Below are 12,440 nucleotides of genomic sequence, written 5' to 3' on the forward strand. Positions count from 1 at the left end.
AAATAGATGGGGAAACAGTGGCTGACTTTATTTTCTTGGGCTCCAAAATCATTGCAGATGGTGATTGCAGCCATGAAATTAAGATGCTTCCTCCTTGGAAGGAAAGCTATGACCAACCTAGACAGCATATGGAAAAGCAGAGACATTGCTTTGTCAACAAAGGTCTATCTAGTCAAGGCTATGGTTTTTCCAGTGGTCATGTATGGATGTGAGAGTTGGACTATAAAGAAAGCTCAGTGCCCAAGAATTGATACTTTTGAACTGTGGTGTTGGAGAAGACTCTTGAGAGTCCCTTGGACTGCAAGGAGATCCAACCAGTCCATCCTAAAGGAGATCAGTCCTGTATGTTCATTGAAAGGACTGATGCTGATGGTGAAAGTCCAGTACTTTGGCCACCTGATGCGAAGAGCTGACTCATTTGAAAAGACCCTGATGCTGGGAAAGATTGAGGGCAGGAGGAGAAGGGAACGACAGAGGATGAGATAGTTGGATGGTATCACCGACTCGATGGACATGGGTTTGGGTGGACTCTGGGAGTTTGTGATTGACAGGGAGTCCTGGTGTGTTGTGGCTCATTGGGTCGCAAAGAGTCGGATTCGTCTTAGCAATTGAACTGAACTGAACTGATTATTTTTAACAAATGTAAATAGTAAGAGATTGCCAATTAAAATGTCTAATGTTAATTTTCTCATGGTTTATTCTGTAGCTTGATGCTCATGTTGAGAAAGTGTTAATTTCAGACAACATTGCTAGATTTGAGCTGTCATTTCTTCCCAGTTAGGGGTGACATGCTGGTGGCCTTTTAATAGCACAGGGAGCAACCTGGAAGAATTAAGTATGGGAAGTCACAAGTTAATTAACTCTGAAGTCAACAGAGATGCCAGTAGAACTGGTGGAAGTTTACATGAAACAGCCTGACTAGAAAGGAAATAATAATCTTGATATACTTAAAAGGGAAAAAAAAAATGTCATTTGGAATACTTGTATCAGTAGGAAGCAGTTTCTTAACTTTAAAATCATATATATTTAGGTTCCTTGCTCCAGAGCAGATGTCTTTAATAGCAAACAACTTACTATGGTAGAAAAGCGAATGCTAATGAAGTTTCTCACATTTTGTATGGAGTATGAGGAACATCCTGATGAATATAAAGGTATTGTTTTTCATTAAATTTGTGTTGTCACATTTTTTGAGATTCGAATTATTTTCATATGCTTTCTCTGATTTAGTGAGCCACTTGCTATGGCTTTAAAATATTTTTATTTTGCATGATCCACTAGATTAGCCTCTAGCAACAAGTACCTATTTAAATTAATTAAAATTAAAATTTAGCTACAGTATGCACACATTCAAGTGTTCACTGGCCACCCATGGCTAGTGGCTCCTATGGGTACTATGCAACTATGGGACATTTTCATCATAATAGCAGTTTATGATAGATGTTAGTTTTTATTCTTGCTAATTAAAGATTGTTATCAACTGACTCTTCATAGATAATATTCCTTTTTCATTACCCAGTTTTTTTAATCATTTTTAAAAATAGAAGTTCTCTAAGCCAGGCTTCAGCAGTATGTGAACCGTGAGCTTCCAAATGTTCAAGCTAGTTTTAGAAAAGGCAGAGTAACCAGAGATCAAATTGCCAACATCTGCTGGATCATCAAAAAAGCAAGAGAGTTCCAGAAAAGCATCTATTTCTGCTTTATTGACTATGCCATAGCCTTTGACTGTGTGGATCACAATAAACTGTGAAAATTTCTGAAAGAGATGGGAATACCAGACCACCTGACCTGCCTTTTGAGAAACCTATATGCAGGTCAGGAAGCAACAGTTAGAACTGGACATGGAACAACAGACTGGTTCCAAATAGGAAAAGGAGTATGTCAAGGCTGTATAGTGTCACCCTGCTTATTTAACTTATATGCAGAGTATATCATGAGAAACGCTAGGCTGGAAGAAGCACAAGCTGGAATGAAGATTGCTGGGAGAAATATCAATAACCTCAGATATGCAGATGACACCACCCTTATGGCAGAAAGTGAAGAGGAACTAAAAAGCCTCTTGATGAAAGTGCAAGAGGAGAGTGAAAAAATTGGGCTAAAGCTCAACATTCAGGAAATGAAGATCATGGCATCTGGTCCCATCACTTCATGGGAAATACATGGGCAAACAGTGTTAGACTTTATTTTTTGGGGCTCCAAAATCAATGCAGATGGTGATTGCAGCCATGAAATTAAAAGATGCTTACTCCTTGGAAGGAAAGTTATGACTAACCTAGGTAGCATATTCAAAAGCAGAGACATTACTTTCCCAACCAAGGTCCATCTAGTCAAGGCTATGGTTTTTCCAGTAGTCAAGGATGGATGTGAGAGTTGGACTGAAGAAAGCTGAGCACTGAAGAATTGATGCTTTTGAACTGTGGTGTTGGAGAAGACTCTTGAGAGTCCCTTGGACTGCAAGGATATCCAACCAGTCCATTCTGAAGGAGATCATCCCTGGGTATTCTTTGAAAGGAATGATGCTAAATCTGAAACTCCAGTACTTTGGCCACCTCATGTGAAGAGTTGACTCATTGAAAAAGACCTTGATTTGGGGAGGGATTGGGAGCAGAAGGAGAAGGGGACGCCAGAGGATGAGATGGATGGATGCATCACTGACTCGACTGACGTGAATTTGGGTGAACTCCGGGAGTTGGTGATGGACAGGGAGGCCTGGCGTGCTGCAATTCATGGTGTCGCAAAGAGTCGGACACGACTGAGCAACTGAACTGAACTGAAAAAATAACAGTATAGTTAATTTACAATGTTGTGTTAGTTTCATGTGTACAGCAAAGTGATTCAGGTTTTTATACACACACACACGCACACACACACATATATACTTTTTCAGATTTTTTTCCATTTTTGATTATTGAAAGGTATTGCATATATTTCCATGTGTTATACAGTATATCCTTGTTGTTTATCTATTTTACATGTAGTGGTACATATATGTTACTCTCTCTTACCCTCATCTATTATCTGTCTCTCTTACCCTCATCTATTATCTGTCATTTAGAGATTTGTATATTCATTTCTCAAGGATCACTTTTGCTTAGAGTATTGAATTATTTATTTTGACTGGTTAAAAGGAAGCTAGATGGTGTGGGTGTTATCTTCTGGATTAGGAGAAGATATGGTTTCTAATCTTGGCTTTGCCCCATCTCATTTTGTGATCTGGGACCTGTTGCTTACTTCAAAGTTTGTTGAAAGTTGAATACACCACTTTAGTATCAAGAGTTTTGCACTTAAATGTTCATTGAACTGCAAAAGTTATCCAAAATAGGGATATACTGACAATTCCCTTAGAAAATTGAGAAATACAGCATTTTTTTTTTTTTATTATATGGAATATTGAAAGTCTCTTGTTCTTAAAGTTTCAAGTCCATTTATTACTGCCAGATTTTTTTTCCATAGTAGCTTAAACTTATATTTTCTGTAAATTTTTATAATTTTTATTTGTTTATATTCATCTAAGAAGTTTTTCTCTTCCACTAACAGTCCAGTTACATTTTTTTCTGTTATTGGTTTAAAGAAATAGTATTTAGGGGATCCTTATATTTTGAGATGAGAGTATAAGGCAGTGGGATTGATACCACTAGCCATACAGAAATTAGTTTCTTTACTTTTTAGTCATAGTTCATTGTTCCAAGTTTTAGGAAGGAATAGTAATTCAAAAAAATCAAGTGCTACAATATCATTGTTTTCACAAAAAAGTTACCATTAGTTATATTTAATATTTCAAAATGTAATCATTGACATTGGTCTGTAGTTGATAGTAAAGTAAGATTATTGCCAACCATGGAAAGCTGTTGTGATGGTTAATTAATTCTTTAATGCTTTTCTAATTTTTTGAATCAATAAAATACTAAACACAGAATCATCATTTAAAACTTAAAAATTGTGTCATCAATCCAGTTAGGATAGTGCCGTTGTTCCTAGTTTTTTTCCCTCTAAAATCAACGGTCTCAGTCCAAAATGTAGTAATACTACCACCAACTGTGTCCTTTGCTAAGTGTTTTAAGCAAACTTGATCTAATTTTTGTACAGTAGTTTTAAATGGAAGTTTGGTTCTGATTTTAACTAATAAATTTTCCTCTTTCTTTTCATAGCCTATGAGGAAATTACATTTTCTGAATATTTAAAAACTCAAAAATTAACCCCCAACCTCCAATATTTTGTTCTGCACTCAATGGCAATGACATCAGAGACAGGCAGCAGTACCATAGATGGTCTCAAAGCTACTAAGAACTTTCTTCACTCTCTTGGGCGATATGGCAACACTCCATTTTTATTTCCTTTATATGGTCAAGGAGAACTCCCTCAGTGTTTCTGCAGGTAAGATGGGCATTGGTTTTTTTATCTCTTCTTAAAATGATACTTGAATAACAGATGAAAATTAGAAAGACAAAAATGAAATTTAGTCAAGATTTAGTATATACAGACATACTATTTGTTATTCAACTCACCCCTCCCCTCTTCTGCCCTTGCTAATTCTTAGGCTGAAGCCTAATGAGTTCATGCTCATCTTTTTTTTTTTTTTAATTAATTTATTTATTTTAATTGGAGGATGATTACTTTACAATACTGTAGTAGTTTTTGCCATACATTGACATGAATCAGCCATGGGTGTACATGTGTTCCCCATCCTGAATCCCCTTCCCACCTCCCTCCCCATCCCATCCCTCAGGGTCATCCCAGTACACCGGCCCCAAGCACCCTGTCTCATGCATCAACCCTTGACTGGCGATCTATTTCACATAGGGTAATATATATGTTTCAGGGCTATTCTCTCAAATCATCCCAGCCTCGCCTTCTGCCACAGAGTCCAAAACTCTGTTCTTTACATCTGTGTCGCCTTTGCTGTCTGGCACATAGGATCATCATTATAATCATTCTAAATTCCATATATATGTGTTAATATACTCTATTGGTGTTTTTCTTTAACTTCAGTTTATATAATAGAATCCAGTTTAATCCATCTCATTAGAACTGAGTCAAATGCATTATATTTAATAGCTGAGTAATATTCCATTGTGTATATGTACCACAGCTTTCTTATCCATTCGTCTGCTGATGACCACCTAGGTTGCTTAGATGTCCTGACTATTGTAAACAGTGCTGCGATGAATATTGGAGTTCATGTGTCTCTTTCAATTCTGGTTTCCTTGGTTTGTATGCCCAGCACTGGGATTGCTGGGTCGTATGGCAGTTCTATTTCCAGTTTTTTAAGGAATCTCCACACTTCTCCATAGTGGATGTACTAGTTTGCATTCCCACCAACAGTGTAAAAGGGTTCCCTTTTCTCCACACCCTCTCTAGCATTTATTGTTTATAGACTTTTTGATAGCAGCCATTCTGACCGGCATGAGATTGTACCTCATTGTGGTTTTGATTTGCATTTCGCTGATAAGTTACGTTGAACATCTTTTCACGTGTTTGTTAGCCATCTGTATGTCTTCTTTGGAGAAATGTCTGTTTAGATCTTTGGCCCAATTTTTGATTGGGTTATTTTTCTGGAGTTGAGCTGCAGGAGCTGCTTGTATATTTTTGAGATTAATTCTTTGTCAGGTGCTTCCTTTGCTGTTACGTTCTCCCATTCTGAAGGCTGTCCTTTCACCTTGCTTAGAGTTTCCTTCGTTGTACATAAGCTTTTAAGTTTAATTAGGTCCCATTTGTTTATTTTTGCTTTTATTTCCTTTATTCTGGGAGGTGGGTCATAGAGGATCCTGCTGTGATTTATGTCAGAGTGTTTTGCCCATGTTTTCCTCTAGGAGTTTTATAGTTTCTGGTCTTACATTTAGATCTTTAACCCATTTTGAGTTGTATTTTGTGTATGGTGTTAGAAAGTGTTCTAGTTTGATTCTTTTGCAGGTCATTGACCAGCTTTCAGAAGTCTGTTCTGGCATGTATGTCTCTTTTGCTGTATTGCATATAGGGTAGTCATTACCGTCTTTCTAAATTCCATATATATGCATTAATATACTATATTGGTGTTTCTCTTTCTCACTTCACTTTGTAAAATAGGCTCCAGTTACATACACCTCATTAGAATTGACTCAAACGCATTCCTTATTTTATAGCTGAGTAGTATACCATTGTGTGTATGTACCACTACTTCCTTATCCATTAGTCTGCTGATGGACATCTAGGTTGCTTCTATGTCCTGGCTATTGTAAATAGTGCTGCAATGAACATTGGGGTACAGTGTGTCTCTTTTAATTCTGATTTACTTGGTGTGTATGCCCAGCAATGGCATTACTGGATCGTATGGCAGTTCTATTTCCAGTTTTTTAAGGAATCTCCACCCTGTTCTCCATAATGGTTGTATTAGTTTGCATTCCCAGCAACTGTGTAAGAGGGTTCCTTTTTTTCTCCAGCATTTATTGTTTGTATACATTTTGATGGTAGTCATTCTGACTGGCATAAGATGGTAGGTACCACATTTTGGTTTTGATTTCCATTTCTCTGATTATGAGTGATGTTGAGCATATTTTCATGTGATTATTAGCCATGTGTATGTCTTCTTCGGACAAATGTTTACTTAGTTCTTTGGCCCACTTTTTGATTGGGTCATTTATTTTTCTGGTATTGAGCTGCAGGAGCTGCTTGTATACTTTGGAGATTTATTCTTTGTTAGTTGTTTTATTTGCTATTATTTTCTCCCATTCTGAAGGATACCTTTTCACCTTGCTCATAGTTTCCTTCACTGTGCAAAGCATTTGCATTTAATTAAGTCCCATTTGTTTATTTTTGTTTTTATTTCCATTACTCTGGGAGGTAGGTCATAGAGTATCTTGCTGTGATTTGTGTCGGAGCGTGGTTTGCCTATGTTTTCCTCTAAGCGTTTTATAGTTCTGGTCTTATATTTAAATCTTTAATCCATTTTGACTTTATTTTTCTGTATAGTTTTAGAAAGTGTTTTAGTGGCATTCTTTTACAAGTGGTTGTCCAGTTTTCCTAGCATCACTTATTAAAGAGATTGTCTTTTCCCCATTGTATATTCTTGCCTCCTTTGTTAAAGATAAGGTGTCCATAGGGATGTAGATTTATCTCTGGGCTTTCTATTTTGTTCCATTGATCTATATGTCTTTCTTTGTGCCAGTACCATACTGGCTTGATGACTGTAGCTTTGTATTATAGTCTGAAGTCAGGCAGGTTGATTGCTCCAGTTCCATTCTTATTTCTCAAGATTGCTTTGGCTATTTGAGGGTTTTTGTGTTTCCATACACATTGTGAAATTGTTTGTTGTAGTTCGGTGAAAAATATTGTTGGTAGCTGGATAGGGATTGTGTTAAATCTATAGATAGCTTTGGGCAGTATACTCATTTTCACTATATTCATTCTTCCAATGCACAAGCATGGTATATTTCTCCATATATTTGTGTCATATTTGATTTCTTTCATCTGTGTTTTATAGTTCTGTATATACAGGTCTTTTTTTTTTTTTTAGTTAAATTTATTCTTAAATATTTCATTCTTTTTCTTGCAATGGTGAATGGGACTGTTTCCTTAATTTCTCTTTCTCTTTTCTCATTATTATTGTAGAGGAATGCAAGGGATTTCTCTGTGTTAATTTTACATCCTGCAACTTTACTATATTCATTGATTAGGTCTAGTAAATTTTCTGATTGTTTCTTTAGAGTTTTCTATGTAGAAGATGATGTCATCTGCAAACAGTGAGAGTTTTTCTTCTTCTTTTCCATTCTGAATTCCTTTATTTCTTTTCCTTCTCTGATTTCTCTGACTCAGACTTCCAAAACTCTGTTGAATAGTAGTAGTTAGAATGGGAACCCTTGTCTTGTTCCTGATTTTAGAGGAAATGCTTTCAGTTTTTCCCCATTGAGGATAATGTTTGCTATTGGTTTGTCATATATGGCTTTTATTATGTTAAGGTATGTGCCTTCTAAGCCTGCTTTCTGGAGATTTTTCATCATAAATGGGTGTTCAGTTTTGTTAAAGGCTTTGTCTGCATCTGTTCAATTTATCATATGGTTTGTATCTTTCAATTTATTAATATGGTGTAACAGATTGATTGATTTGTGAATACTGATGAATCCTTGCATCCTTGGAATAAAGCCCACTTGATCATGATATATGATCTTTTTAATATGGTCTTTGGTTCTGTAGGCTAGAATTTTGTTGAAGATTTTTGCATCTATGTTTATCAGTGATGTTGGCCTTTAGTGTTATTATTTGATGTTTCTCTTCTGTCTTGAGGTAGGCATGTATAGCTATGAACACCCCTCTTAGCACTGCTTTTACTGAATCCATTAGGATTTTGGATTGTTGTGTTTTCATTTTCATTTGTTTCTATGTATATTGCGATTTTCATTTTGATTTCTTTTGTGATCTGTTGGTTATTCAGAAGCTTGTTGTTTATCCTCCATATATTTTTATTTTTAGTCGTATTTTCTCCTGTAGTTGATGTCTAACCTTACTGCACTGTGATCAGAAAAGATGCTTGAAATAATTTCCATATTTTCAAATTTACCAATGCTTGATTTATGGTCCAGGATGTGATCTATCCTGGAGAATGTCCCATGTGCACTTGAGAAAAAAGTGAGATTCATATTTTGGGGGTGAAATACCCTGTGTGTGTGTGTGTATTTATTAATATGTGTTTTATATTAATATATTATGTTATATTATGTAATATATATTAATGTTATATATATAGGTCTAAGTGGTCCATTTTATCATTTAAAGTTTGTGTTTCCTTGTTAATTTTCTGTTTGGTTGATCTATCCATAGGTGTGAGTGGGGTATTTAGTTCATTTCAGTTGCTCACTTGTGTCCGACTCTTTGCGACGCTATGAACCACAGCATGCCAGGCCTTCCTGTCCATCACCAACACTTGGAGTTCACTCAGACTCACATCCATCGAGTCAGTGATGCCATCCGGCCATCTCATCCTCTGTCATCCCCTTCTCCTCCTGCCCCCAATCCCTCCCAGCATTAGAAGCTTTTCCAGTGAGTCAACTGTTCGCATGAGGTGGCCAAAGTATTGGAGTTTCAGCTTTAGTATCAGTCCTTCCAAAGAACAACCAGGACTGATCTCCTTCAGAATGGACTGGTTGGATCTCCTTGCAGTCCAAGGGACTCTCAAGAGTCTTCTCCAACACCACAGTTCAAAAGCATCAATTCTTCGGTGCTCAGCTTTCTTCACAGTCCAACTCTCACATCCGTACATGATCACTGGAAAAACCATAGCCTTGACTTGACGGACCTTTGTTGGCAAAGTAATGTCTCTGCTTTTTAATATGCTATCTAGGTTGGTCATAACTTTCCTACCAAGGATTAAGCATCTTTTAATTTCTTAGCTGCAATCACCATCTGCAGTGATATTGGAGCCCCCAAAAATAAAGTCTAACACTGTTTCCCCATCTATTTCCCATGAAGTGATGGGACCAGATGCCATGATCTTCGTTTTCTGAATGTTGAGCTTTAAGCCAATGTTTTCACTCTCCTTTTGCACTTCCATCAAGAGGCTTTTTAGTTCCTCTTCATTTTCTGCCATAAAGGTGATGTCATCTGCATATCTGAGGTTATTGTTATTTCTCCCGGCAATCTTGATTCCATCTTGTGCTTCTTCCAGCCCAGCGTTTCTCATGATATACTCTGCATATAAGTTAAATAAGCAGAATGACAATATACAGCCTCAACATCCTCCTTTTCCTATTTGGAACCAGTGTGTTGTTCCATGTCCATTTCTAACTGTTGCTTCCTGACCTGCATACAGGTTTCTCAAAAAGCAGGTCAGGTGGTCAAGTATTCCCATCTCTTGAAGAATTTTCCAGTTTTTGTGATCCACACAGTCAAAGGCTTTGGCATAGTCAATAAAGCTGAAATAGATGTTTTTCTGGAACTCTCTTGCTTTTTCGATGACCCAGCAGATGTTGGCAATTTGATCTCTGGTTCCTCTTCCTTTTCTAAAACCAGCTTGAACATCTGGAAGTTCATGGTTCATGTATTGCTGAAGCCTGGCTTGGAGAATTTTAAGCATTACTTTAGTAGCGTGCGAGATGAGTGCAATTGTGCGGTAGTTTGAGCATTCTTTGGCATTGCCTCTCTTTGGGATTGGAATGAAAACTGACCTTTTCCAGTCCTGTGGCCACTGCTGAGTTTTCCAAATTTGCTGGCGTATTGCGTGCAGCACTTTCACAGCATCATCTTTCAGGATTTGACATAACTCAACTGGAATTCCATAACCTCCACCAGCTTTGTTCATAGTGATGCTTTCTAAGGCCCACTTGACTTCACATTCCAGGATGTCTAGCTCTAGGTGAGTGATCACACCATCATGATTTTCTGGGTCATGAAGATCTTTTTTGTACAGTTTTTCTGTGTATTCTTTCTTGCCACCTCTTCTTAATATATTCTGCTTATTTGCTAAGTCACTTCAGTTGTGTCTGACTCTGTGCAATCCTATAAGATGGCAGCCCACCAGGCTCCGCCATCCCTGGGATTCTCCAGGCAAGAACACTGGAGTGGGGTGCCATCGCCTTCTCCAATTCTGCTTATAGGGTTGTCTAATTATTGGTTTTTAAGTCTGACAAGCAAGGCTTTGAGTTGTAATTTTCAAACATTACTTTATTGAAGTGTTTATCTTTGATCTGTCAATAATAAAGTGAAATGTTTTGAAATCTCCCATTATGATTTTTCATTTGTCAATTTCTCCCTGTAATTCTATCAGTTTTTATTTTATATTTATTTTGAGTCAATTTATTAAGATCATATATGTTTCCAGTTTAATATTTCTGATGAATTTAATATTTTGCATAGTCTGGTTTCTCCATCCCTAATAGTACATTTTCCTTTAAAGTATATTTTGTCTAATATCAAGTAACTACTCCAAGTTTTTAGTATTTGCCTATTATATCTTTCTCCATCCCTTCATTTTTCAACTAAATTTAGAGCTCTTAATAGGAGACTATTAAATTTTTTTTTTAATTCCATCTGACAATCTGTCTTTTATCAAGCAGGGTAAATGCGATTAACAGGAGTGTGTTCCTTTATTCTGAAGTATATAATTTAAAAAATTCTTCTAGTTTATGCTCTGAGTAGTTAATGCTTTCTAGTTTGTGTGTACATGAAAACAACTTTTTTTTCCCCTTTTTGTCTTGAGTGGATATTTATTAGCTAAAGAGTTCTAGGTTGGCTCTCAGTACTTTAAAATTTGATTTCCTTTTTTGCCATTAAGAAGTTTTATGTTGGTTAATTGTCATTTCTTTATAAATGTTATCTATTTTCTCTTAGGTCAAACCATATGAAATTAACAGTATTAAAACTTTTTAACCAATAATTCCACATGGCTCAAATAACTGTATTTATTTCCTCTGTCTGTGAATTGTCATTTATTATTGTAGAAAACTATCAGTCAGTATCTTGCAAATTTGTTTTTGTCCCCTGTTTCCATTTTCACCTTTTTGGAACCACAAATAGATATGTTTTAAAACCTAACATTATCCCTTCCATATTGTTTAATTTCTTTTTCATATTTTCTATTTCCTTATCCTTCCTGCTACATTCTTAGTACCTTATATAGGTCTATTTTCCATATTATTAGTTCTCTTCACTTGTAACTAATCTGCAATTTTTTTTTTGTCTCATTTTATTTTTTTATTTTTTAAAAACTGTGCATTGAACCTGGACTGGCATCTCGTTTCATACATGATATTTTACATGTTTCAATGCCATTCTCCCAAATCTTCCCACCCTCTCCCTCTCCCACAGAGTCCATAAGCCTGTTCTATACATCAGTGTCTCTTTTGCTGTCTCGTACACAGGGTTATTGTTACCATCTTTCTAAATTCCATATATATGCATTAGTATACTGTATTGGTGTTTTTCCTTCTGGCTTACTTCACTCTGTATAATAGGCTCCAGTTTCAACCACCTCATTAGAACTGATTCAAATGTATTCTTTTTAATGGCTGAGTAATACTCCATTGTGTATATGTACCTTAGCTTTCTTATCCATTCATCTGCTGATGGACATCTAGGTTGCTTCCATGTCCTGGCTACTATAAACAGTGTTGCGATGAACATTGGGGTACACGTGTCTCTTTCCCTTCTGGTTTCCTCAGTGTGTATGCCCAGCAGTGGGATTGCTGGATCATAAGGCAGTTCTATTTCCAGTTTTTTAAGGAATCTCCACACTGTTCTCCATAGTGGCTGTACTAGTTTGCATTCCCACCAACAGTGTAAGAGAGTTCCCTTTTCTCCACACCCTCTCCAGCGTTTATTATTTGTAGACTTTTGGATTGCAGCCATTCTGACTGGTGTGAAATGGTACCTCATAGTGGTTTTGATTTGCATTTCTCTGATAATGAGTGATGTTGAGCATCTTTTCATGTGTTTGTTAGCCATCTGTATGTCTTCTTTGGAGAAATGTCTTAATTCTT

At 36.5% G+C, this 12,440-nt stretch overlaps 1 protein-coding gene across 4 annotated transcripts in view; it reads left to right on the forward strand.

Moving 5' to 3' along the window:
- Nucleotides 1-12,440, forward strand: part of CHM (CHM Rab escort protein) — a 249,791-nt gene that overhangs the window by 117,314 nt on the left and 120,037 nt on the right. For all 4 annotated transcript variants that reach the window (NM_001205389.1, XM_059883413.1, XM_059883414.1 and 1 more), the window contains 2 exons: nucleotides 1,031-1,151; nucleotides 4,146-4,371. In NM_001205389.1, coding sequence (NP_001192318.1) covers nucleotides 1,031-1,151; nucleotides 4,146-4,371 — 347 coding nt within the window. The remainder of the gene's footprint in view (nucleotides 1-1,030; nucleotides 1,152-4,145; nucleotides 4,372-12,440) is intronic.

Source organism: Bos taurus, chromosome X (genome assembly GCF_002263795.3).
Source record: "Bos taurus isolate L1 Dominette 01449 registration number 42190680 breed Hereford chromosome X, ARS-UCD2.0, whole genome shotgun sequence".
Lineage (NCBI taxonomy): Eukaryota > Metazoa > Chordata > Mammalia > Artiodactyla > Bovidae > Bos > Bos taurus.